General features: G+C 39.8%; 1 protein-coding gene across 3 annotated transcripts in view; it reads left to right on the top strand.

The window, feature by feature from the left end:
• Positions 1 to 27,537, top strand: part of LOC114668539 (apoptosis-inducing factor 3) — a 160,233-nt gene that overhangs the window by 47,910 nt on the left and 84,786 nt on the right. For 2 of the 3 annotated variants that reach the window (XM_051921469.1, XM_051921467.1), the window contains exons 2-5: positions 1,268 to 1,347; positions 13,121 to 13,376; positions 17,204 to 17,402; positions 24,830 to 25,046. In XM_051921469.1, coding sequence (XP_051777429.1) covers positions 17,372 to 17,402; positions 24,830 to 25,046 — 248 coding nt within the window. In that variant the 5' untranslated portion in view covers positions 1,268 to 1,347; positions 13,121 to 13,376; positions 17,204 to 17,371. The remainder of the gene's footprint in view (positions 1 to 1,267; positions 1,348 to 13,120; positions 13,377 to 17,203; positions 17,403 to 24,829; positions 25,047 to 27,537) is intronic. The other variant, XM_051921468.1, reaches the window with a different exon arrangement.

Below are 27,537 nucleotides of genomic sequence, written 5' to 3'. Positions count from 1 at the left end.
TCTATCTATCTATCTATCTATCTATCTATCTATCTATCTATCTATCTATCTATCTATCTATCTATCTATCTATCTATCTATCTGTTATATAGTGCCTTTCACATCTATCTATTGGGTGTAAATGTTTAGGTGTGTATGCCCTGGAGTGACAACAGCACAAGGTATACATAACCACACAGATGCACATGCAGTCCACTTTTGGGATATCAGAATGGCTGGATGATGTTGTTGAAAATGCTAATAAGTAAAACTAGCGAGTGAAGTAAATACATCTAAATTAAAACAAGTAAAAACCATTGGCCGAGAAATGAGGGGTGACATGAAATGTAGATGAGCCAAGGCTATGCTGGAGCAAGGAAGCCATAACCAAATCTGGTTATCACGAGGTCAGACCACAAGGCACAATCCCATCAGGCCAGTTTTCGTTGACTATTGCAAAACTAGAGCACGGGTGGCTTGCACATCTGACTCTTTTTTAATTTGTTAGTGAGGAAAGGCACATGAGTTTAGCTTTAAATATTTTCTTGCCATTTGTTTCCTGGCCTGGTAATTGCAGTATCTCCATAAGGTCAGTTCTGCCCTCAGGTGTGGTCCTTCAGGTCCTGATTGGTGCCTGGCTGGCCCACAGCCCCCTCCACTGCACATGTTAACTTTCAGAAGTCACTTTTTTCTCTCGTCTAAACTCTGTTATTTGAATTTGCTGGTTGGTCTCCTTTCATCTCCTTTACTCTCCCATTGATTGTGTTTGAGGATCAGCTCTGAGGTAGACGTCTGTGTGTTGTGATACTTTGATGTTTGCTTGTGTTGATTCTGGATAAGGTGGTGGGAAGGGTACTGTGTGAAGATGGAGAGTGTGGAATTTCATCTTTTAATAATGATACACCAAATTAATGGTTATTTTATATTCTTGTAATTGCACTGTATGTGGTAAAAATTTTGCTGGCACCGATGTATCATTGTACAAATCAGTACGCACTCTTCATGTATCACTGACAGTTTTTATTTATTGAATATTAGTTAATGAATCCACTCAAAATCACTAGCTACAGATGATCGAGACACTTGTTTCAAGCAGCAAAACAAGTTTGTAAAGCCGTATGTGTATAGTTTTCTCAGTTGATAGTCAGAATGCAGGCATGTGAGGTTAGTGCTGTCCTGGATGTGTGCCCACGCAGTGCTGCCGGATCTGAGAGGTTGTATGTTATATCACTGATACATGTTGATTACTTCCGCACGTACTTTTTCTGATCTAACTTTTGTCATTTAGGTCTGTTAAAGAGTTGGAAAAAAGAAGAAAGAGAAGAACTCATGTGCGAGATGTGATGAAGGATCATGGGCACCTACAAGGTATTTCAAATGTTTGGACACATTTTAGTGGACTCACTGATTAGTCTGTCCATTTAACTAAGGGTTCATGTGATGCGCCAACAATAAGGATGGCTTCATCTGCTGAGGTGCCATAGATGGACTGTAATATGTCGGTCTCATTGATGTGATTATAGTATTTGTGGTGAGCAAAAAAATGAAATTGTGACAAAATATTGGGTGAGATGTTATGTTGTAGTATTTACTACTTGCTGTGGTAAAATCTTATGTGATCAATTAGTTTTAGTTTTGTTTCATTATCCAGAGCAGTTTTAATTTTAATGCAAAATAATGTCTTCTAAAGACAAAGAAGGCCTGTCATGAAGTTAAATACTCCATCACCATTGACGTTTGGTTGCTCTCATACTCGAACTGTGTCGGCATTTGTATCTTTGTTTTCCAAAAAAAATCTTCAAAAAACTAACCGTAGACTCCATCGCTAAAGGAACTTTAGAAAACTGAGCCCCATTAAGCTATCAAATATTGTATGAAACTTTAGCCAAGTGTAAACGTTTAAGGAGAGCATGCGGAGGTAAAGTTTTAGCTTGTGTGCAAATGTTTCATTGACCCAAGACATTTCTTTGACTTGGAATTTCCAAACACCAGATCCTCCACCGTTCAGTGTGCATTGTCTGTTATGACGTTTCTGACACCCAAGCACATTCCAGCACTTCTTTGTTCACCTTCTTTACCAAATCTGTCACCATGCATGTTTTGTTTTGTGAATGAACAAACCATCAATAACATCCAAGTTGCTGTGACCGATGTTCTGACAGACCTCACCAGAGAAAATTTTTAAGAATGGTTCTAGAGTGGAAGAGGCAATGGAGTCAGTGTGTTCCACCTGAAGGAAGCTAATTTGAAAGAGATGGGGTTAATGTGCAATCATTTTTACAATAAAGTTTTATTTGATTGTCTGATCAATTTCATAACGGACCTCGCATTTTCAAGCTCTTGAGAGAAGGTAGCTGATGTTGTCAATTGGATAATGGTTAAAAGACATTTCCAGGGCCCTCAATTTTATGGTGGGGTGCGTAGGCCATTTTTCTCAGACACACAATGGCTACATGTTTCTGTTCCTTACTTAAGGGCCCACTTTTCTTATTCAGTTCTTCCTCCTGCTCTCATTATATTTTGCCAGAAATTTCTGTTCTTAGTATATCCACATCGAAACGAGTTAGAACACCTCAGTTCTTGACTTTTAACTCTCTCTCATCATTCTTACATACAATCTTAGATGCACTGAGACACAACATTAGTGATGTAACCTCTGGGGTTCATTGGGTGTTTTGGGTCTTTCAACATCAGATACACTCTCTCAGGCAACCCAGCCGAGGTTGATCAGGTCCCAGCTAAATACTACGTCTTCAGCACTTTATAATAAAAACGTGGGTGAAAGTGGGACCAAGTTAGCAGCCCCCTTACTGGCTACCAATTTATAGGCAGATATTTTAACTTAGCTAGTAAAAGGAGCAAACAAGGGCTGAGTAGTGTTGATTGGCAAAATTTATTAAAGTATTTTTTTGGCTGGGATTGGCTCCAGCAGATCCCCGTGACCCTGTGTTCGGATTCAGTGGGTTGGAAAATGGATGGATGGATGGATGAATAATTTGTACATTGTTTTCATATACTGTATGTATAAATATATGTATGTATGTTTTTGCATTGCTTGTCAATTTAGATTTAATTATCTATAAATATATAATTTGCTATACTTGTAACATGATAATTAAAATGCCATTGTCCTGTTTCCATACACAAAACTTGATAACACATTTAAGATGCACATTTAAAATAACATATTTCATTACAGAATCTCAAGTGAACTCATAACTTAAAAGCGTATGTGCAAGAACCGCCTGACTCATGAGTCTCGACTCTTTTGACTTGTGAACGAGTTACTGCGCAAGAATCAGTCTGATTCTTGTTTATTTGATTCGTGAATGAGTTGCTAACCGAGAATGAGTTTAACGATTCTCATTTATATGATTTATGAACAAGTCACTAACTGAGATTCAGTCTAATGGTTCTCGTTCATTTGATTCAAAAACGAGCTTGTTTGATTTGTGAATGAGTTACTAACCAAGAATCAGTGTAATAATTCTCATCCATTTCATTTGTAAACAACTCACTAACTGAGAGTCAGTGTAATGATTCTCATTCATTTGATTCATGAACGAATCACTAACTGAGAATCAGTCTATCAATTCTCATTCATTTTATTCGTGAATGACTTTCATAATCAGCATAATGATTCCCGTTTATTTGATTTGTAAATGAGTTTGTTGGATTTGTGAATGAGTCACTAACCAAGGATCAGTCTAACAATTCTTATTCATTTGATCTGAGAACAATGCACTAACCAAGAATCAGTCTAATGATTTTGATTTGACGGATTCATGAATGAGTTGCTAACCGAGAATGAGTTTAACGATTCTCATTCTTTTGATTTACGAACAACTCACTGAGAATCAGTCTAACGATTCATGTTCATTTGATTCATGAACGAATCACTAACTGAGAATCAGTCTCTCAGTTCTCATTCATTTGATTTGTGAATGACTCTCAAACCGATAATCAGTCTAATGATTTTCGTTTATTTGATTTATAAATGAGGTTGTTGGATTCGTGAATGAGTCACTGAGTATCAGTCCAGTAATTCTTATTCATTTGACTTGTGAACGATACACTAACTGAGAATCAGACCTAATGATTCTCATTAATTGGATTAATGAATGAGTCACTAACAGTGAATCAGTCTAACAATTCTCAATACTCCTATCATATTGACTTCAGTGCGTTTACTGAGTTTGCTGAAATTCCCAAACATTGCTGTGTTTTCAGCGAACTCTAGACAAGGTGAATTCAGTGGAGTTTGCTCATCATCATTCCTGAGAATCTTAATCAGTGAGCTAAAACGTAAAGCAGTAGATGTAGAATCTGAACCAGCGTCTATAAGTTGTGATTGCAATGCAGATCTTTATGAAGTTCTTGAAGAAACTTGATGTATTACAAATGTCTGACACTGAGGTAAACAGTCTAATTAAATGATGTTTTCCATTCACAAACCTGATTAGAACAAAACCCTGCAGCTAAAACAGCTGTGTAGGAACTGAAGTTGGAAGATCTTGTTGCAGATTTCTCTGTTTAGCTTATGTTGGCTGACAGAAATGTTAGTGAAAAGCTTTTCATTTGTATTGTATTTGTTTCTATTTTTTCTTTACATTTGAAAACATTGTCTTGCTTAAATATCTGTACGCTGTACTTTGAATAGAGGTTGTATATGAGGAAAACTCTGATTCATTTACAATCAGCCAATTTTTAGCTTATTTGATGACATAAATATAAAACACAGTGTTTAAAGAACAGATGACAGAATATATACACAATTTTGAGACTACACCGCTGCCTAATTTTGTGCGTCTATTACCACCATGTTAATATGAGGGTAAATCAAAAAGTAAAGGAAATTTGGAAATTACGTGGTAACCGCAACAGATAGAACCTGACCCAATGCAACACTTTTCGCAATGGCGTATGGGTAGATTGAACATGCACTGTACAGGGCTCTGCCGTTAGTTTAGTTCAGGGGTCCTCAATCACAGTCCTGGAGGGCCGCAATGGCTCCAGGTTTTTGTTCTAACCTGGTTGCTTAATTAGAAAGCAATTCTTGCCAATAATTTAATTTCATGGCTTGTTAGTACTTTAACTCTGTTATGTCAGGTAATTCTTATATCCTGGATTTTCTTTCCCTTTCTAAGGATATCATCTAAATGATTTGAAGGCTAAAATGGATGAGTAATTCTTATTCCTTCACTTTTTCCTCTTCAATTTCCTTCCAAGTATTTAATTAAACCCAATAGTGCATGATTACACACAGGTGTGAATGGTAACAAGCTAAATGGAGAAATGCTGGTCTCTTTTGTCATTTGCATGTTATTGCTAATTAGGAGCAATTAAAAACAGAGAATACAGCTGTTTAAGACTAAAATAAGCAATAAGAGCTCAAAATCTTAATGAGCGAGACAACTAAAGTGAAACAGAAGTGTTACTTGAGCAATAAGTGATTCTTAGTAAGCAGTTGGGTTGGAGCAAAAACATGCAGCCACTGCGGCCCTCTAGGACTGTGATTGAGGACCCCTGGTCTAGTTGAAGCCAAGGTCAGATGTACATGGACGCTCTGCAATGGGATTGCACCATTGTTGAACAACATGCCGTAGTGAGATTTCTTTGGGCAGAGGGAGTGAAACTGCTGAAATTCACCGAAGGATGCTGGCTTGTGTAGATCAGTAAGCTTTACAGTTCTCCAAGTCATCATGTACCATAGTATATGCAGATCCATAGCTGATGTCCAAATGCAGCAAAAGCAGACAACGACAACGTAACCCGATGGTCTTTTCTCATGAAGGCATTTGCTACATCTAAAAACATCCAGTGAGCTGCAGTTCTATGGATGTAAATACATTTTTAATGAGAGAGGTCATATGAGAATGACCAGACTGCTTGAAGCTGACAGATAACTGCTCTGTGCAACTATGGGGAAGAGAACAGCATCTCAGAATGCACAGCACGTTTAACCTTAAAATGGACGGACTACAACAGCAGTAGACCACATTAGGTTCTACCACTTTCACCCAAGGCAGAAAATCGAGGCTGCAGTTGGCACAGGTTCAACACAACTGGACAGCTCTAGACTGGAGAAATGTAGCCTGGTCTGATGAATCTCGATTTCTGCTGAGGCACACAGATGACAGAGTCAGAAATTGGCACCAACAGCAGGTAGTCATGCAGCCAATGTGCCTTGTGTCAACGGACTGGGTGGGTGGTGGTAGTTTGAAGTTGTGGGGAATATTTACTTGACATACTTTGGGCCTGTTAGTACCAATTAATCATCACTTAAATGTCACAACTTATTTGAGTATTGTTGCTGACCATACTCACCCCTTCATGGCCACAGTTTGCCCATCTTCTAATGGCTGCTTCCACCATGATAACAGACTATGTCACAAAGCAAAAATCATCTCACACTGGTTTCACAAACATGAGAATTCTTCAGTGTTCTTCAGTTTGCCGGATTAAAATCCAGTAGAACGCCTTTGGAATGTGGTTTTAGAGCCTGCGTGATCCCATCATGCCAACACAGACCAGAATGTCAAAGAAATGTTTACAACTTCTTGTGGAATCCGTGCGATGAAGAACTGAGGATGTTTTGAGAGCAAAAGGAGACCCCCCCACCCAATATTGGTATAGTGGTCCGAAGAATTTACTCAGTGAATGTATTGTGGCAGATTGCCGGGGTCATTACCTGGCCGGGATGCCTAAAAGTACTGGAAGGTGGCAGGAATAGCTTCTGGGCCACGAGGGGGCAACCGCTCTGGAGCAGGAATGGACCACGGGAGAAGAACAAAAAGCTGCTGGCCTGTTGGGACCCGTGGCCACCGCCAGGGGGCGCCTCAAGCCTCGTAGGACTCGAAAATAGTTACTTCCGCCACACTCGGCAAGATGGCGGAGTAACCTGCCAGGGACGCCCGGAGTGCTTCCGGGGAAAAGGGCAGCACTTCCGCCACACCAGGAAGTGCTGCCGGATGGACGTCATCAGACACCTGAAGCACATCCGGGCAGGGATAAAAGACGCCGCCTTCCTACAGTCTGGGAGCCAGAGTCGGGAGTGGGAGCAGGACGAAGCTCCCAGGAGGAGAATTGAGGCGGCCAAGGACTGAGACAGAGAGATATTGGGGTGATTATTGCTGTGTGCATTGTGTGTAGTGTTGGGACTGTGTTTATTTATGTTTAATAAATGTGTGCAATTTATAAAGAAGTGGTTTATGACTGGTGGTGTTCGGGCAAATCTCACAGTATATATGTCAGTAAGAATTTCGCTGTACCCTGTGCATGGGACATTTTAACCTGAACTTGAATTTGAATGCATTGTGACATACTTTAAAACATGTTAGATGGTTTAGGCCTCCTTCTTATATTTGATGTAACATTTTTTACTGACAGGGCAGCTACAGAGTGTGCTTGGGACAAAGTCAGATTAAACTGAGCGTTAACTATCTGAACTTTGATGAGCCTGTTCCTTGTTAACATGCCTATGCAGCTAGGCAAAGTAGGTAACTAACCGTCAAATATCATTTTAACAGAAAGCTTGCTGATAGTAACAAGGCTGTTATGCAGTTTTGGTGAACACAATGTTCTTTTACCGTTCCTTCAAATGAGTGAAGGCCTTTGAAGTGCCTGCATTGTTGGATTTGCAGAGACTACTCCTTGGGTGGTCAGCGCTCTACGTCTAATTTTCTTCAGTAGGTCAATGGTCCTTAAAGAGGAGGCCATTTTCTGTGGTCATAACATTTTTAAATGACTCTATTTGGTTTATTTTTTTTAAACAATAGCTGAGAATAGAATCAATATTTTTTAAAGGCACCCGAGAGCATGTTAATGATATAGTGGCTAATGCATGTTTTCCACCTCTTTTATTGTCTTTTCTCTCCTTTTCAAACTAATGAATGACAGAATACAACCAGTGACCCATGAGTCGAATACTGAGTGCTTGTACTGAATGGTTCACTTATGAATAAATGAGCCATTACACCTGTAGCAGTGAGGCGGTTACTTAATGGGCCTGAAGTTAAGAAGCTTAATGACCCCAGCATGTTGTTTTAACAGAAAGGATGCATGCACACTTTTTCTTTTTTCTTCACCATTAGCACATCTGTTGTGTTTCTACAAGAAATATATCTTTTCGGTCTGTTACTCTGATTACATTTTGCAGACTTTTGCCTAAATTTTGTATTCTTTCACCCACATGGTTACCTGTGCTCATTCACTATGCACTGGAATGATCAGAATCAGAATTCACTTTATTGGCCAGGTACACTAATGTTTACTAGGAATTTGTCTGATAGTATTGGTGCAACATACGAAGACAACACAGAGTACAAAAGATACATTTAAGAAGATAAAATATAAAATGATAAAATATGATGCAACATGCAAGGGCAATACAGAAACAGATAGAGGAGATAGTAGGATTAAAATGTCCAGGCAGTCCAGTGTGCGTGTATACAGTACATAGATACTGAGTAGGAACTCAGCATAACTGCATGTGAAAAAACTCTGTTTAGGTGACGTGTTGTCTTAGCTTTCACTACATGAAGATGTATGCTGGAGGGAAGTCTTTGGAACAGGTGACACCCTGGGTGAGTTGGATCAGCAATGATCTTTGCGGCCCTCTTCCTTACCCTGGAATCACATATGACCTCAGTGTGTGGTAAGTTACAGCCTATGATCCTTTCACAGACTCTCATGATGCGTTACAGATCGGCCTCAGTCTGAACAGAGCCAGCACCGAACCAGACAGTTAGAGGCGAGGTCAGAATGGACTGTGTAGAATTGGACCGATATTTCTTGTGGAAGATGACTCAAAAAGAACATCCTTGGATGGGCTTTCTTAATACTGTGAGTGATGTTATTGTCCCACTTAAGGTTTTATGACAACACTGTTAATATTTATAAACTGTCAGGAGTAACTGCTGCTGTAGTTCAATGAGATATACAGTAGTATGTACAGTATGTATGCTGTAGTTCAATATGAAAGTCTTTTTCTTTTACATCTATAATCCCAGTCAGATAGAGTACCAGAACAAGCAGGAGAACATATACACATTTATTCATATAAAAATGTGTAGGATTTAGAGAATGTAAAACATTCAAATGAATTAGTTTAGATTTGATACGTCAAGAATAGGCAGTTAGTGCACATTGTAAAGGACAGGAGTGAGGTGTTCTGTTCACTTGGTACATGTGAGAGAACTGAAGCTTCTGCTTTCCAGGTATATTTTTCAGTCTAGTGAGTGTTTGAAGAAGAAGGCCAGAATATATGGATTCAAGGTATTCAAGGCAAGAAGTAATGAAAACATACACAAGAATTTTTGCATTTTTTGCCATTAAATAACGAGTGAAGCAGGGTGTGATATTTTGAAGGGAATAATAAGCAGTTTCAATAAGATGTTCTGTTCCTGACAGGGGGAGATTAAGAGGGAGAAGGACCAGGGGGTGAGAGGTTGGAAGCACAAATTGAAAGTACGAGTTCTGTCAAGATCTAAATAACCTATGCCAAAGGGATCTTTTAGAAATGAGTCAGTAAACATTGCAAAAGTCAATATGTGATATAGTATGTCAAGGGTCCATGCTGGTGTATGTTTTTTAAAAAGAGTGGTACTCACACTCTGGGGATGTATACTACTTTTCCAGTTTATTTCCAATTCAATCAATTGAAATGCAATGAATGACCTAAAAAGATGTAAAAGTAAGCAGTAAACTGCAGAGGTTTAAATTTAAAGTTTAGATTAGCAAAAACTGAAACAAAGGAAATTTCAGAATATTACAAAGTGGTCTTCTTTAGGGAACAATAGGGTAGAACCTACAGATGTTCTGCAGCAGTTCAAGTAAATTGAGCCTTGCAAGCTGACGCAAACAGTTTGCACAGGTGTCCCAACTTCTCTTGATTACTTTAAAAAAAAAATACGAAAAACTGAGATGTTCTAAAAATTTTGTTCGGTAGTGTAGATGTGGCCGGATATAGAGACATGCAGCTGTGAAGCATTTATTGGAGAAACTGTCTGATTGCTCATTCATGTGTGGATGCAGTAAGTGTAAGCTACTCCCTATTGATGCTCTGTGGGTTGTAAGTAAAAGCACCCGCATCCATATAACTTTAAAATGTCAAGAAGAAAGAAAGAAAGAAAGAAAGAAAGAAAGAAGAAAGAAAGAAGAAAGAAAGAAAGAAAGAAGAAAGAAAAAGAAAAAAAAAAAAAAAAGAAAGAAAGAAAGAGAAAAAAAAATAGAAAGAAGAGGAGACGATGCAGACAGGGATGGCCGGTGGTGGAGTAAGAGGAACGGAGCTACAGGGAGGATCAAACTTGCTAAATGTTTGGAACAAGGGAGATTGTGGGCTCCATGGCTCTTGTGGGTACTGGGAAATGTGGCAGAACATGTGAGCCGGGCTTGTTGTGCCCTCCATTGGATGCCAAATGAGGCACTACAGTATGTGGACTGTTTTTATGGATTATTTATTAGAAGACTTTAAAGCATAAGACTTTTTGAACACTTTGAGTAAAACACACTTTTGCATTGTCAACTGTTGTTTCTGTCCTCATTCACCCTAATGCCTTCTTGGTTATGACTGTTGATGCCCCAGGAGATGGCAGATATCAACGCTGTAGGCACCTCAGGCATCACATTATACCAAAATGATACACAAGAATCAGATGCACAAAATCTGGACAGTGAACTGTTCCAACTGGAAGCTTTTTTTAATTGTTTTGCTGATGGCTCTATTCGGAGCGACTTCCAGGGAACACTCTCGCTATCGAACCTCAGATAGCATGTAGTAACTGTGTCCCAAAACAACATCGCAGTAAACTATATACAATGCTGTTAATATTTATAAACCTTTAAATTGTAGGAGGCTTCCTACAACTGGTTCAAGTTTGCCAAGTTAGAAAAATCACTAATTAGAGGTTTAATATGCAGTATTAAGGAAAATTTTATCCGTTCAGAATACATAGTATGATATTTAAACTGTAATCGTACATACGTGAGCTTAGGTGAGGCTCAAAGGTAAGCGTTTAGTCAAAAGGATACCAAAATTACCCATAATTTGGGAAGGTAGAAACAACACAACAGCCATTGATGTTAATACTGAAGCCATGAAGTCCATGGCAAAGCACAAATGATTAATTGAACGTATGAGCGCTCAGGCTTATGTGGGGTGCAGGTGTGTGTGTGTGCTAGCGTGTCAGAGATGATTCAGGGTATGAACTCGAGTGATCAGCTGAGTATGCATTCACGTGCAGACACATGTGGTTCAGTCAATTGCCTCATTAGCGCTCCGGGCTCTGTAATTAGTGCCAGAGCACCTGCATTCTGAGAAGTATAAGAAGAGCCTGAGCAGAGAAAAAAGAAAGATTAATGAGAACAAAAAGAGAAAGGTAGAGGTAAAAATAAAGGAAATGACAAATGAAAGAAAGGACAGGTGCAGCGGAAGAAAGGAGGCAAGCGGTTGAGCAGGGCCTCAAAAGTAGCGTGAGGCTGACACTTGAGGGGTTGAGGTTGCTCCTGTCGAGCATCCCATGAAGTAGGACTGACCCTCCACTCCGAGAGGGCACACACCATAAGGCGGCAGTAGAGGGGAGACAGAGCAGTGCTTGCAGGGTTCCAGGGACGACAAAGCAAGGTGGTGAGGAACACAAGCTGAATTTGAAGGATTGACTGCACCTGTCAGTGGACGTTGGGTTTAGAGTGGTGGCACTGAGGCTCAGGAATTCTGCCAATGGATTTTTAACCTCGTTTTGACAGATAATTTATTGTTATTTATTATTGGATTTTAACCTCTGCACATCACCGTTTTGTTTTCGATTATTTGATTAGTGAAGGAGCACTGTACTGTTTGAGCACTTGTTTGTTTAAAATAAAAGCACTAATTACTTTACACTTCCCTCTTGACTGTGTGTGCCCTCATTTGCCTGCGCCCATCTCGGTTTTGTCTTTGATGGTTCTCGGTTCGAGAGCTGCCAAGGACCTTTTGAAATGTTTGAGGAAATTGACTTGGGATGAGCTAGCAAGACTTCCATTTTCTCAGCATTCAATTTAAGAAGACACAAGATACAAGTTCAATCACAACACAGGCTTTTATTTGGCTGTGGAAAACTCTTCCCAATCATTTCCCACCAACAAGCACAGTTATAAAGCACACATAAGTAGAGCACACAGCACTTTTTGTTCTCTTTCTTTCTTTTTCTCTCTTTCTCTTCTGCCTTCACTCATCCTGGCAAGCATCATCCTCTTCCTCTCGACACTGGCTCCTGAAGCATTGGCAGCAGGCTTATTTTACGCCACACCTGGGAGTACTTCTGGTGGCCTGTTAGCATGGCCAGGTGAGGTGGAAGCTCGACAAAGTAGGGCTCCACAGTCCCTGCAGCACCCCCTGGCAGCACCTACTATGCCGAGCCCCAACTCCCATGGAGCCCTGTGGGAATCTGAGGCACTGCTGCAACCCAGGAGGGCTGCCATCTAGCGCTCTGGGGGAGGTACTGCCCTGTGCATGTCCTCTCCCCTGGTCCTTCCACTACACAGGTGTCCCGGTCAGGTAAGAGCCCCAGCCATCCACCACAATTTGTATTCCTCTCCTAGAGAAATTAATTAATAGTGTCTACTAGTTCAAATGAATATTAGTATAAATTACTATAAATTATTTTTCATTGCCTTCATTAGATTTATATATTTCTTAATTAAAGAATTTCTGATATTATTTTTGTAATTTAGGAAACATTTAAAATGTATTTGACAAATTAAATCTGTTCCATGGTGGTGCAGTGGTAGCGCTACTGCCTCGCAGTTAGGAGACCCGGGTTCGCTTCCTGGGTCCTCCCTGTGTGAAGTTTGCATGTTCTCCCTGTGGGTTTCCTCCCACAGTCCAAAGACATGCAGGTTAGGTGCATTGCTGATCTGAAATTGTGCTTGGTGTGCCCTGTGGTGTGTGCTGGCACCCAGCCCGGGGTTTGTTTCCTGCCTTGCGCCCTGTGTTGGCTGGAATTGGCTCCAGCAGACCCCTGTGACCCTGTAGTTATAATATAGTGGGTTGGATAATGGATTGATGGAAATCTGTTCCAGCTTTTTTTTTTTTTTAATAACCAAAGGGCGCACTCTTCCACTAATGCACAGTATTATTTATGATTTCCCATCTTTCTTTCAGTTGAGGCAACTCTCAGATTGACGACCATCTCCTGGCATGCTGAAGTGCTGTGTCATACGTTTCAGCTCAGGAGTCTATTTCTTTGTGAGGAAAGCTGTTCGAGTCACCAACACTTTTTCAGCACAAGATTTCTCAATCACTGCTATAAATTTCAAGGAATTCATGAAGTAAGATGTGCAAAGTGTAGTGCTGACACCAAGGACATGTAACAGTTGTGGATAATTCAGGACATGCTCCAAAAAATGCAAGAGGACGGGTGAGTAAAGGGAATCAATTCCTAATTACATTTCCCTAAAATTAGTTGTTATGAGGAATTGCATTCAACAAACAAATAGTTTGGAATAACAACAAAAAAGACACTGAAGAGATGCAGAGGAGCAGAATGTTATAATATGTGTAAAGAACACTTGTATCATGCACTGGTTTTCAGGTGCAGACCCCCTGTGACTCCCTGTGGCCTGTTTCATAATCAGCCTTTTTTTTTTACCTCTACTTGACTTAATTTATTTAACTTCTCTTTTTTTCTCTTGCTTTACAACAGTATGAATTTCCATTTGTAAAACATTTTAAAATACTCTGTCAAATGTTTTGTTGTTTTTGTATTAATTTTCCTGTTACCTTCACTAGAAAAATGTACTCAGCCCACAGTGCCTTCAGAAAGTATTCAGACCATTCATTTTTTGCTCCTTTTGTTATGTTGCAACCTTATGCTAAACTCATTTAAATTCATTTTTTCCCAAATCAAACAACACACCAAATCCTAGAATGTAAAAGAGAATGCAGGATTTTATGATTTTTTGCAAATGTGTTAAAATAAGCAACTGAAATATCACATTGACACAGGTGTTCAGACCTTTACTCAGTAAAGGATTTTAAGATACATTGAACTAAGTTCCTGTGCATTTTGAGATATCTCAAATACATTATATCTCAAAGCCTGTTCTCATGAGATATCCAAATTAAGATAAATCTCTATAAATGCCTGTATAATTGCCCATGTTCTCAAAGAGATTTTCTGTCTATCTTAAGTAAGATAATAGGATGTCGTTTTGGAGAAATCAGGGGTATAGAATTAACAGACTTTCCTGAGGTAAATGGCTTGTTCTCATCAAAATGTTTCTATTGTTCTGATATCTTGAGATACATTTCAGATATCTTAAAATGTTATTTTAATGTATCTGGAAATCTAATAAAGATATCTTAAAATGTATTTCAGTTAACGTCATTTTGACTCACGTTTCTCATTTCTAAAGCATTGTTTCTCAACCCTTAGGTGTCATGACCCACTTTTTCCCATTTAGGTGTTTTTGCAATCCACCCTTTCTTGATGAATTGGACACAAATGTTAAAGCTTTCCCCCTTGATGAATGAAGCACAGTCGAATTGAGTTTAAATTACACGACCCACCACAACCCACTGCCATTATATATTATCTGAAAGTCATTTCATGACATCTTATAATGGGTCTCTGCTCCATTTCTCATATCTTAAATTGTACTTCAGGATATCTTAGATACATTCAAAGATATCTTTAAAAAGACCGGGACTTATTTTAAGAGAATGTCATTGTCTGTAAAAGTTGATTTCTCAAACACATTTCGCGATATCTCAATATATTTTTCTGTCCATTTTCAGATATCTGAAATGCATTTCAAGATATCTCAAAATAACTTCCTATTCATTTTGAGACACTGCAAATAAATTTCAAGATATCTTTGAATAGACGGAATGTCCCATGGAAAGGACTGGAAATTTTACAGGGAGTGATTTTGAGATATCTAAAAGTGAATTTCAGATTTCTTAAAATGCATTTAAGGTCCATTTGAGATATTTTGAAATGAAGTGGCAGCAATTTTGAGATATCTGACAATGTCTTTGAGATACAATTTATAGTCAAAGGTTTGTGGACACCCTTCCAAATTATTGAGTTCAGGTGTTGCAGCCCACCCATTGTTAACAGGTACACACAATCAGCACATAGCCATGCAGGTTTCGTTGACAAACACTGGCAGAAAAATGGGCAGTACTGAAGAGCTCAGCAACTATAAACCTGGCACTGTCATAGGATGACACCTTTCCCATAAGTTTGTATGTGACATTTCTGCTCTTCTAGATGCACTTTGGTCAACTGTAAGTGCTGTTTTTTGTGGAAGAGTTGAAGAGCAACAACAGCTCAGACATGAAGTGGCAGAACCCACAAACTAACAGAGCAGGGCCATCAAGTGATGAAGCACAAAGTGGGTAAAAATTTCCTATCCTCTGTTGCATCACTCCCAACAGAGATCCAAACTGCCTCTGGAACCAACATCAGCACAAGAAATGTGCGTCTGTAGCTTCATGTAATGAGTTTCTGTGGCCGAGTAGTCACGCTCAAGTCAACTGGAGTGGTGTAAAGCATTCCACCATTGGAGCCAGGAGCCAGTGAAATGTGGTCTCTGGAGTGATGAATCGGGCTTCATTATCTGGATGTGTGATAGACCTAGTTGGGTTTGGCATTTGCTAGGAGAATGCTACCGTCTGGACTGCAAAGTGCCTGCTGGCGGAGGGAGAATGGTCTAGGGCTGGTTTTCAGAGTTTGTACTGGAACCCTTGGTTCCCTTGAAGGGTAATGTTAATTCTACAGTTCTGATCGGTGCACAGACTGTGACAGAGAACTAGTAGAAACAATTAGGGCACCGGCCGGCCTACCCCATTTAAATGATGCAGTTGGCAAAACAAAAGATGTTCCAGCGCTTCTGTGCTTACAGTTAGGTAAAACAATGGCCCAAATGGCAAATTCAATCATAAAAAAATGAAGCAGAGTTATAGGGAGAACCTTCACAGTTTAGTTCCAGAATGAGCCGCCATCCTTTGGTGGAATGACCTGTTTTATTATGCCTCAACCCGGAAATGGCAGAGCCATCTCAGAGCTGAAGGTAGGCTCTAGGCATCATACTGGGGCTGCCTGTCAGGACTGTGGGAGGAGTTTTAGTGACAGTGCCCCCTCTTGTTGTGGGCTGCTACTGCTTACCTTTCCAGAGCCAGAAGGATGACCCCCAAGTGTAGATGTGTGACACAGCATGCAAAGATATTTTAGAGAATTCTGTGCTTCCACCTTTGTCACAATAGTTTGTTGAAGGCCCTTTTCTGTTCCAGTATGACTGTGTCACTGTGCTCAAAACCACATTCATAAAGACATGGAACCCTGATCTCAACCCTATTGAACACTTTTTGCAAGCCAGGTCTTCTTGTCCAACATCAGTGCCTGACCTCACAAATGCTCTTGTGGCTGAATGTTCATAGATTCCCACAGACACATCCCAGAATCTTGTGGAAAGCCTACCCAGAGGAGCAAACTGGGGACCAACACCATATTAATGCCCATGGTTTTAGAATGGAATGTCCAACAAGCCCATATACAGTAGGTGTGATGGTGAGGCGTCAAGAAAGTTTTGACCATATAATACTTTTGAGATACCTCAGAATGTATTGTCGATATCTTAAACTGTGAAGGAACATATTTTGAGATGTCCGGAAACCAGTTCCAGGTATCCTAAAATGTAAACTGCACTTTAAGAAATCTGAAATTCATTTTTTGATATCTCAGAATATTACTTTGGCGTGTCATACTTCTCCCTAGGTAGTACAAATCCATCTTAGATGATGGTGTAAATGCTGACTCAGTAACATCTCAGCATGTTCTGATGAACTCCATATCTTCACAATTTTACCCCCTTGTACAAAAAAGACCCAACCAAAAGACAAATATATACATTCACATAGTGTCAGTTTGTCTCATAGTCTAAATATGGGCTAATTACTTTGCATAGACAATCTACAGGTGGGACATTTTACATTGAATATTTGCTAATAACTTGAGATTGCAGAGCTCCCATTTAGAACTAGATATACTGTGGCGATCAAAAGGATTTCCTTATGGACACTAAAGAAGGTGTCAAAGAGCTGGAGTGAATGAATAATAGCAATAATAATAATAATAATAATAATACATTTTATTTTATATAGCAACTTTCCCATGCAAACCTCTCTATATGTTTTAAAATCACAGATCTAATCCTGTACTTATTTTTTTTCTATTTTAAGATTGCAAAAAAGAGCAGATGACTGAAGATGACTGTACCAGATCTGACCTTTCCAGAGAATACCTTCAGGCGTGTTGTCGGAAGTTCAGCCTTTTCATAATGAGTGCCTGACAGCTCAGTGGTTCTAATCTTTCAGCCTTTTGCTTCCTTTAATTCATCTTTATGCATCATGGGAGGATGTCTCTCTAAGCCCAAACCAGGTGAGTAGTACAAATTTTGTAATAATTGGCACGTGTTCATTAACTATATATATATTTGACAGTAAACTATTTCAACCATTGTATGATCTGCTCCTCACAAACTGAGGGCACCGTGGCGGATGTTAGCAGATTGCTGGCCAACCACAAGTGTTACCTGGTAGGTAACCACCCATACAATCAGATTGTGACACAGACTTCGAATGCCGTTAATGTAATTACCCCGATCTACATGCTGTCAAATAAACGAACCACATGCCGTGGCGCAACGTTAGGGGCATCGCCTCTGGCGCTGACGTCCGAGGTTCGATTCCCGAGAGGGAGTGCAGTGGAGTGTGTACGCCTGATGAGCCCAGAATGAGGGCGAAACACGTGTCGTGTACTCTTTGCATTTATTTGACAGTAAACTATTTCAACCATTCTATGATCTGCTCCTCACAAACTGAGGGCACCGTGGCGGATGTTACCAGATTGCTGGCCAACCACAAGCGTTACCTGGTAGTAACCACCCATACAATCAGATTGTGACACAGACTTCGAATGCCGTGAATATGTATATATATATATAATATATATATATAGTGCCCTCCATAATGCTTGGAAAACATTTTTCCTTCATTTAGCCCTCTGCTCCATGGTTTAAAATTAGAAATGAAGCAATTCAGATGTGATTAAAGTGCACATTGCAAAGTTTCATGTAAGGGGATTTGCATTTGTTTCTGTCACACACTTTTTTTACACGGTCCCCCCATTTCGGGGCACCATAATGACTGGCATCCTAGGTGTTTATGATTCCTTAGGTGAGTTTCATTGCTTCATGAGATACCTCAGCTTGCTTCTACCCTTTTGAGTCTGTGGTTACCATTGTTCAACATGAGGATGAGAGCTGTTCAAGTGAAAGGCTTAAAAACAAGAATAGAATCATTAGAGACTCAAAAAAAATCAAGGAAAATATGTCTTTGTCCCAAACATTATGGAGTGCACTCTATCTATCTATCTATCTATCTCTATCTATCTATCTATATCTATCTATCTATCTATCTATCTATCTATCTATCTATCTATCTATCTATCTATCTATCTATCTATCTATCTATATCTATCTATCTATATAGGTCACACATTAATTAAAGTTTTATTGTGGCCTAACTGGAGAGGAATTTTAATTCTCTGAGTGGTGCAGTTCCAAGAAGATTATAGAGAAATAAGAGCACAGTATGCAAAGTATATAAAATGTGCCCGCAAAGCCAAATCGGCACTGCCCAGCAAGTAGTGCCCTGAAGTAGACTGTAGAAATGCTTATATACCTCAGTAAAATCCCATTCAGACTCTGACTGTGGTTTTGATTTTAGCAAATTGATGACTCCTATAAAGTGGCTAGAAAAGCAGACTGGTGCAAGCAGGCAAAAAGCTGGGGCAGCAGCCAGGTCACCCCCTTTTAAATACAGCAAAAGATATGGTGAAAATGAAAATAAATGCGATTCATAATAGTCTCATCTTAGACTTGTTTTAGTTCATGACGGAGTTGGAGCTCTGTCTGAGTGGGTCAAACAGTGACACCACGCCCCCCAGGGAGCCCCTTTTTATATTGCTGGCGCCGGAGCCTTGTGGGCAGAGCTACGGGGCTGCCTATTTTTGCTATGGGGGGGAAAGAGAGATACCGTTAGTGTTGGCGCCTCCTCTCGTCTCGGTGATGGAACTGTTCACCTCACCAGAGCCAGGAAGGTGATTCCCCAGATGCAAATGCGTGACACTCCACATTGCTTCTAATGTAAATACTATACACTTTTGTACACTTTTACAAAGAACCGTTCTTCAAAGATGCAGCTGCAAAACCAAAATCTGTTGAAAAGCATTTGCTCGTCCCTTGCATTTGATTTCTTTTTCACTGCCGTATTAAACATCAATTCTGCAGTAAGAAAATAATGAAGATGCAAATTTAACTAAAGATACATGTTAATTTGTGTAGTGGTGTGCATTTTCTCATTGATGCAACACCCCATTAGAGTTAAAAATAGCCCTTCTTTTAAAGACCGCGGAGGATTATGGAGAGATTTACCGAGATAGGAGCGATTCTTATTTAAAGCCTTTGCGGTGTGTTTTAAGTAGGATTTGCTTGTTCTTTTCTTTGCATTTATTAAAAGATGCCTGCCAGACATGGGAGGCATTAATCCCGTAGCAAGTGCCACTGGATGTTCTGTTGCGTCAACACACTGGAAAGTGGAAGTGCCTTCCTTGTTCTCCCCGGAGTAAAAACTTATGTTGTGTTGCCATTTTGTTTTTGATAATTAAATCCCTGCATTCCTTCATTCCTTCTCTGTGAGAGAACCCTCCTCTTTTTTTAAAGATCTATTGAAAGAGATTTCAGATAAACTTTGTCAAATTGATTTGAAAGTAAAGTTATCAGGTTGAAAACTGCCTAAGGTTTATTCAGAAAGAATGGCGTGTTCTAATTCTGTCAATTAGGAACTTTGAAAGACCACCCTGTAAAATCAGACGTCTTGTTTTGTATGTAAATCTGTAAGCACTTTAAACGTTACACACATTGATGGTGTTTCACATCTCTGGGGGAAAGAAGAAAGCAAGCTGGAGACCCCTCAGCAGCCTGCTCGGTATTTTTAACTGGAGATCCAAGTAAAAAGAGCTAAATTTCACAAACAGGCTGTGGTGTAAGCCAGGGTTTCTAATTCAACGTCAGAGCAAAGGTGGTTGATTGGGATTTGTCTTGATAATTGATTAAACAATGAAGACATTTTTGATTTTCATAAAAGTCTGAAATCTGTAAATGAAAGAGAAGGGCTAATTTTACTTTCACTATTGAGTAGATGGCCATCCACCCGTTTTTTAAATTACTTTTTGGGTGTGGAAATGAATTCTATTACAATTACTCTGGATGGGACGCCAGTTCTTCGCCGGGCACACACACCCAACTTTGAGATTGGAGAGGACACCATAGTGACTAAAGACATCCCACACTAGCCCAAGAAGAAGGTGCAAAATACACAAAGATTGAAACCTGCCTGACACTAACTGCTGTGCTGCCATGCCACCCATTGAAGGGAGGTCACAGACAAAACTTCTTTGCCCCACCTTAAGTGTTCTCTGGCATTATTTAAAAACACAGATGATTCTTAGATGGTGTTTTGTTGTGGTAGGGTCCTAGGGTGACCCTGTTCTCCACTTTATACTCTTTATTGCATCGACCTTAACATATGGCGATGCAAGGAATAACAAGTCGGAAAGAATAAACTTTGGGGGGCCATAGCCGTCCATCCCCGTTTAATTCCATTGGTCCCTTCTCCAAATGTGATCAAGCAGGTGCTCTATGGCACAAGATAAAGGGAAAAAAATCAATAAGCGAAATGTTCCCAGAATGGGATGGAACTCTGTCCCAAGGGATAACAGAATGACACCTCCTTCCAGCAGGCTTGAGATTTATAGGCCAGGGACCAGAAGGGACAGATTCAGCGTCCCTCACTGGGCATCTTCTTGGTACTGTGGAAAGCAAGGAAGAGATTAGTGCCAGCGTCCCCTGTCATCTTTGTTTGTCTCAGATGAGCCTGAAAGGTGCTCCTCTGATGTGCATGCGTGGCAGACTGAATACTTCCAATCCTATCCATAACCTTTCACTGAAATCTTTGATTGATATCATGTTCTCAATTCATTATATCCATGTTTCAAGATTAGGTGAAGATTCTTTGCTTGTATCTACCAGCACATCTATCCACATTATCTTCAATTGTAGTCTAGCCATTCATTTTGTCCATCCAGCTTTTGAAAGGTTGTACCGCTCCTCGAGACCCTTTTTCCGCCTGAGACGGTATAATTATAATATGAGCTGCCGATCCCTAGAGTGGCAGCCAACTGTTGAAATCATAAATGAACCGGAGCATGAGTGACCAACACTACTTCCTGCTAGCCACTACAAGCAAGCACAGAACACACCAACAGAGATGAATATAAACAAGGAAATAATGTTATTGTAGAAAAAGTAACTATACCCAATGACACCAAAACTGATCTGTTACTTACACACCCCGTGCTGCAGCTGACCACTCTTCTCTTTCCAAAACCCCCGAACAAATAAACCAATAACACCCAAATAACACTTATAGTTATTAGTATATAATGTAAGAATGTCATTGTACTGTCCATAAGTTTGACTAGTAAATGCCTTGAAATTCGTGCTAGCAAGGGTTTCGCTGAGCTATACCTTAGACCAAATAACACTCACAATGACTTTTCACAGGTCCACCAGGCTCCCTCTGCTGCTTCTCCAACCCTTCATTAATCTTCTTCCTCCTGTACAGACGAACTCAGTTTCATCTAATGGCTTCCTCTACATGGTGTATTACCTTGACGGCCAGCACTTTCTCTTTCCCCACTATGGCGCTGCCTTCCCTTATTTATAGCTCACATTGGCTCTCCAAATCAGGTGGCCCCTCCAAAGCAGTCCATAGCTTGAGAATCTGTTGAAACTGAATTTATATATTATTCTAAAACAATGAAAGGTACAAACGGACGTGGGCGGCAAATTCATCCGACAACTGCTACAAGGTTATGGATAGGAGTAGTAGTATTGTCATGCATGCATGTATGTGTATTCTTACCAGCCTGGTCACCATAGTTCAGCACTTCCCCTTTCTTTTACATTAGACAGCTTGAAAGAGTAGCAAATGTATACTCCAGATAATGTGCCCAAAACATAAGCAAGCAAAGTGCAAATGTTGTGAAAAATAATGATGATTCTGCCCGAAAGTTAGTAGAGGACCAGAAGATGAAACGTAATTAACACCAGAAACGAAATTGAAATCGAGAGCACCAAAGCGCAATTGCTAATCAGAAGTCAAAGTCAGAGGGAAAACCGAAAGTTCAGAAATTCAAGAGAGAAATTAACACTATGTTCATTTGAATTTTTTTTTATCCCAATCACATATATTAATGAGTTGTCAATCCGGTATTTAAGAGGTTGCACTGCGGCGCTGTCAGAAACTATGTTCCTTGGCAACCCACAGCAGCATCCCAGTAGCAGGAATCATAACACGCTACCACCCATATTCCAAACGTTGCGGGACCACGAAATACATTATGGGTATGTTTAGGAGACATTAAATTGCAAAGGTAACTGCAGAGAAATGTTCCAAATGTAAAGAAACCCATATTCCCACGTACTGTATACTTTTGGTTAGCAAATATTTTTTCATAACAATAATATAGCCCAGTTCATGTTAAACATCCATTATTTTTATATTACCAGGTGACTCCCTGTCTTAGTCTCAGAGAGCGCGATCCAGCATGCCGTCTGTATAGGGCAGCAGAATGGCCTCTCCTCAGAGTGGAAATTAGCCATCTACATGGATGAAACAGAGACGTTTTGACTTTCTCCCTGCTCTTCATTTAAGTCCAATCTTGTCGTCCTTGACATGCCTCCTGCCCTGAGTGGGGTCTGAAAGTTCCAATGACGTAGCTCTGGCAGATTTAAAGTCTAGCCCAAGGATTGTTCCTGTCACTCTTTTCCTCCACTTTCAAAGGATGTACAAATGTAGTTTTGGGCAACCATGAAATGAAGCCTTCTCAAGCTTACTTCTCTCTCAGAGTCATAAATCTTATCTGTCCGCTCCATTCTAGTCTACACTGTCCTGTTTATGTTCTTTCATCTCAGCCCACCTGTATTCCCCCAGGCTAGCTGACAAATTAGTTTCTGAGATTTTTCCCTATACTAGTTTTTACCTGCAAAAAGTAAAGCAATTGGTTTGTAAAGTATTTTCTTTTTTCTAAGCAGATGTTTGTCATAATATTGGAAATAATACAATCGAAAAAGAATTTTTAATACGTACTGTAATGTTTCTCTTTCTAATTCGTCCCACACCAAACCAAAGAGGGTTATTACTTCACCCCTAGCCAGCCAGTGTTTCTCAAGTAATTGTTGATTACTTATATGGTCACAAAACAGCATTCAGACCTCATGGCTTCATGGATGGCATCGTGTTAAATGCAATTCCAGTTGAGTTGCATAATTCCCTGCATAGCTGCCACCGTTGCTGCTGGTACTGAGGGGCGAATCACCTTCCCTTTAAGGATGTGACCAATTACACAGCGAGTTTGATGTGTTAAGTCATCAATGCTACAAAGAGCTCCTTTTGTGTTAAATTATAACCTACATTATAATTTTATATTTATATTGCAACATTACAAATTATGTTGTTATAATTATTATTGCTATTATGTTGTATAAATAAGAGTGTCAGTGTGTGATAGGCCTCTGTCTGTCTATGGCAGAATTGCAGGCAAAAGTCCAAAAAAAGAATGATGTTAAAAGCGAGTGAGTTGGTTCACTTGTTAATTTATGAATGAGATTAGGTTCTACTTTAGTTATGAAGGGTTTTGGAAAATCTTTATCTTTATTTTTAGTGCGAGATAGCGAAGTTATTAGCGTTACAAAGACAGAGAAACGCTGTCTGATTCAGAGTGTCTTCTGATTGCTTTTTGCTTTGTTTATTGTATGTGGCGATTGCATTCGTTAAATAAGTTAAGTTTTGTTTTAAGTGTCCCTGTAAACGGGGCAATTCCTTGTACCCCAACTCTTGAGTATGCTAATTGTATCAAAATGATTTCTTTCAAAATTTTAAATGGTCATCTTGTTTTAAGGTTTGGACAACCATAACTGGATCTTCATGACAGTTCTCTAGGGCTTCCATGTTATCTTGCCCTTAGAGAACTTGCTTCTGGAGCATCCATTACACCAACTGCTCCTGGCCATATCTGTCCCCGGTGGTGCCTGTTATCACGCATTGTCTTGTTGAGGTACTCCATCTTCACTCTGGGGTTGCTTATAGTGGCAGCTCCTTGCTAGCCATGTACTCCTCAAAATGAACTTAAATGATCTTGTGAAAGGGGGTCTCTGCATAGTTTGAAATCATTGATCTAAAAATAAATAAATAAATAAAACAGATGGTTTTAGATATGTTCAACTTTTCTGTCCTGAAACTTTGAGGAAATGTTTATAGTTACAGAGTTTATAGTTTTCCATTAATTTAAAATAATTAAAGGATTGCCCAGCAGGTAGAAATTCCAAGGCGGCTTAAGCTTTAGCAATCAGTATGAGAGTCAGCAGATTTTTCCAGGCAGAGAGATAAAGTAGCTCTGAATAATGAGCTGTGATGAAAAGAAGTGAAACAATGCACTTTAATGGGTGCAGAGTTGCAGGTTTTCAAGCATTAAAGCAACTGATAAACCTGTGATGAGTTCATTCTGACTAATGTCACCGTGCTAGCGCTGATACAAGGTTAAAACGTTAATCCAAAAGCTTTGTGATGTGTCCAAACTGAAAGAATTATCTACCGAAACTGTGGATAACATTTTGCTTTATATATACACCATGATACTGCTTTATCATGTGAATTTTCGTTTTTATTTTTATTTTTTTACAGTAGAGGTTAAAGTAGAGGTCGTCATCCCAGAGAAAGACAAAGAAAAGGAATCAATGTCACCCAATGGCAAAGCAAGTCCTATTGCACACTGCAAAACCAATGGTTCAGCCAAGCACCACTCTGATGAGGACAAGTCATTCCAACAGAACCTCTACAGGAACCCCAGGGACTTTGTGGAGGCCACTGTATGCCATGTCAAGGACCTGGAGAATGGACAGTAAGCACGGGTTTGGAACTAAAGAGACATTCCAATTGAGGGATAGGAACTGGGGATCTTATTTGTAATAATGTGCATAGACGAATCCTAAATTTGAAAATACAATTATTTCCTATAAGTTCCTATGAATGATCTATAAAATGTCATGTCATGTAACCTACTTAATCCAGATTAGGTCATGGCAGGGGGGTTGTAACCTATCCCAGTTAGCATAGGGTGCCAGGCAGGAGCACACCCCAAACAGGGCACCAGTCCATCACAGGGCGAATACACACACACCAAACACACACTTGGGTTAATTTAGCGTCACCAATTCATCTAACCTGCATGTCTTTGGACTGTGGAAGGAAACCCATGCAGACATGGGGATAACATGATTCATAAAATGTACACCCAAAAAATTGGTCCAGTTTAGCAATCAAAAAATCTTAAAATGTATGTGCATACTGCGGTGGGTTGGCACCCTGCCCAGGATTGGTTCCTGCCTTGTGCCCTGTGTTGGCTGGGATTGGCTCCAGCAGACCCCCGTGACCCTGTGTTTGGATTCAGCGGGTTGGAAAATGGATGGATGGATGGATGTATGTGCATATGAACAAAGTGTGCTGTTTCCGCTCAGTTATTCTTATATGGTGGGATTAGTGCTATATAAATTGCAAGGAATTGCCCCCCATTAATTTTATTAACAATGAGAACAAGTGAAGTTCATGTTTAAAGCGAGAAGAAACTTTCTCCTCAAATGAGGTAGACGGTCTGATGACAGAGGTGGAGACCAGAGACAATATGTTATGTAGAGTTACTGGAAAATCTAAATATATTACTGTGATAATGATGGTCAGTATTCACGTATTAGACAGCATTGAATCCCAGCAGAATTAATTAGTCTTTTCTTTAACATTGATCAACAGAAGAAGGCTCTTGAATGTCAAATTTTCAAGTAGGAGTAGGCTGAGATCCCTTCAACCTGTCTTAAAGTTTTCCCTGAAGGAGGCAAGCACAGGGAGAACCTGCACCTCCACTCTAAAAGCAATGATTGTGTGTAGTGACGCTCTCGAGAGTTGGATGCAGCAGCTGGCAGAAGTCCACGTGGATGCCTCTGGTTGCTGATATCTGTCCATGTGCCATTCCTTATCATGAGTCTAATAGATCTCTGAAGACATGATTTCTGTGTAAGGCCCAGTTGGTGAAGTCCTTTAGAAGAGCAAGTCAGCTATGGCTCCTTACTCTTCAAAGATTTCTATCCATATATTCATATCCATAGCTTAAGCAAAAGAAGATTAAGAGGAGACGTGATTAAGTGTTTAAAATTATAAAGGGAATTAGTCTAGTGGGTCAAGACCGTTATTTTAAAATTAGTTCATCAAGAACAAGTGAACACAGTTATGGATAACTGTTAAGAGTGAATTTCGCACAAAAATTAGGAAGCTTTACTTCACTCAGAGAGCCACAGGCACATGGAATAAGGGACCAGGTAGGGTAGTAGACAGCAGGACTTTACAGGCTTCCAAAATTAGATTTGTTGCTGTTTTGGAGGAATTAAGTGGATAGGACTGGCAAGTTTTTGTGCACTGTTCTCGTCTAGATTGTTCTAAAGTTCTAATATGTTATGTATTCACCATCTTGGAAGTGTTCACATTTTATTATTATACAACGTTGAATCACAGAGGATTTAATTTGGCTTTTATGACACTGATCAACACAAAAAGAATACTTCACAAAGTGAAGACCAATCACTGCAAACTAGTCTACAAATATAAAACATAAAATAAATAGCAAGTGTTCACAACTTTGCTCTAATATGACAAAGGTCCAGTGCTGCATCTCTCACTAATGATTCTCACCCACTCTTTTCCAAGCTCAACAGGCATCAAAGTGCCATCAGTGCCACATGCCACCACAGGACATTGCGAAAGGAAACAGAAGAGGGGAGCATAGCCCATGGGAACAATTGCCACAATTATTCAAATGCAATATGAACAATGCAGTAGCAGTCATGTGGTTAGCAGCCCAGCTTTAGAAATGTCAATCCCAAAAGGTGAAGTAGTTTGAGCACAATGAGAGGAGATGAGAACCTGCAGGAGGCATGTTAGAAATTCACTGCATGACAGGGATGCTGAAACTCCAGTGACCACAGCGTCCTTTGAATGGATCCTATAGGTGTGTTTAAAGGTTAGGCTTATTTTAGCTTTGAGCCTTCGTACTGATACATCTAAGTTTGTTTCTGTATTTTTTGTCTGCTTATTTCAACTTTAACTAATTTTGTGGTTTCTTTTTTTGTACAGTTGTTGCCATTTTGTAACTATCTTTGCGACCATGTTTGACTTTTTCCCAGTTACACAAAACAGTCCATGTGATGCCCTGTGTCATTCTGTTCCACCTATATAAGATGGTGGTGCACATTAGCTTGTTTTCCTAGTTTTGATCAAATTAAACAATAGGCACATGAAATGTCAGTTTACAATGATGGTGACTTATCTCTGATACCCAATTGAAA

Source organism: Erpetoichthys calabaricus, chromosome 18, assembly GCF_900747795.2.
Source record: "Erpetoichthys calabaricus chromosome 18, fErpCal1.3, whole genome shotgun sequence".
NCBI lineage: Eukaryota > Metazoa > Chordata > Cladistia > Polypteriformes > Polypteridae > Erpetoichthys > Erpetoichthys calabaricus.
Note: the sequence above shows the minus strand (reverse complement) of the source record. Positions and strands in the feature narration are given on the sequence as shown.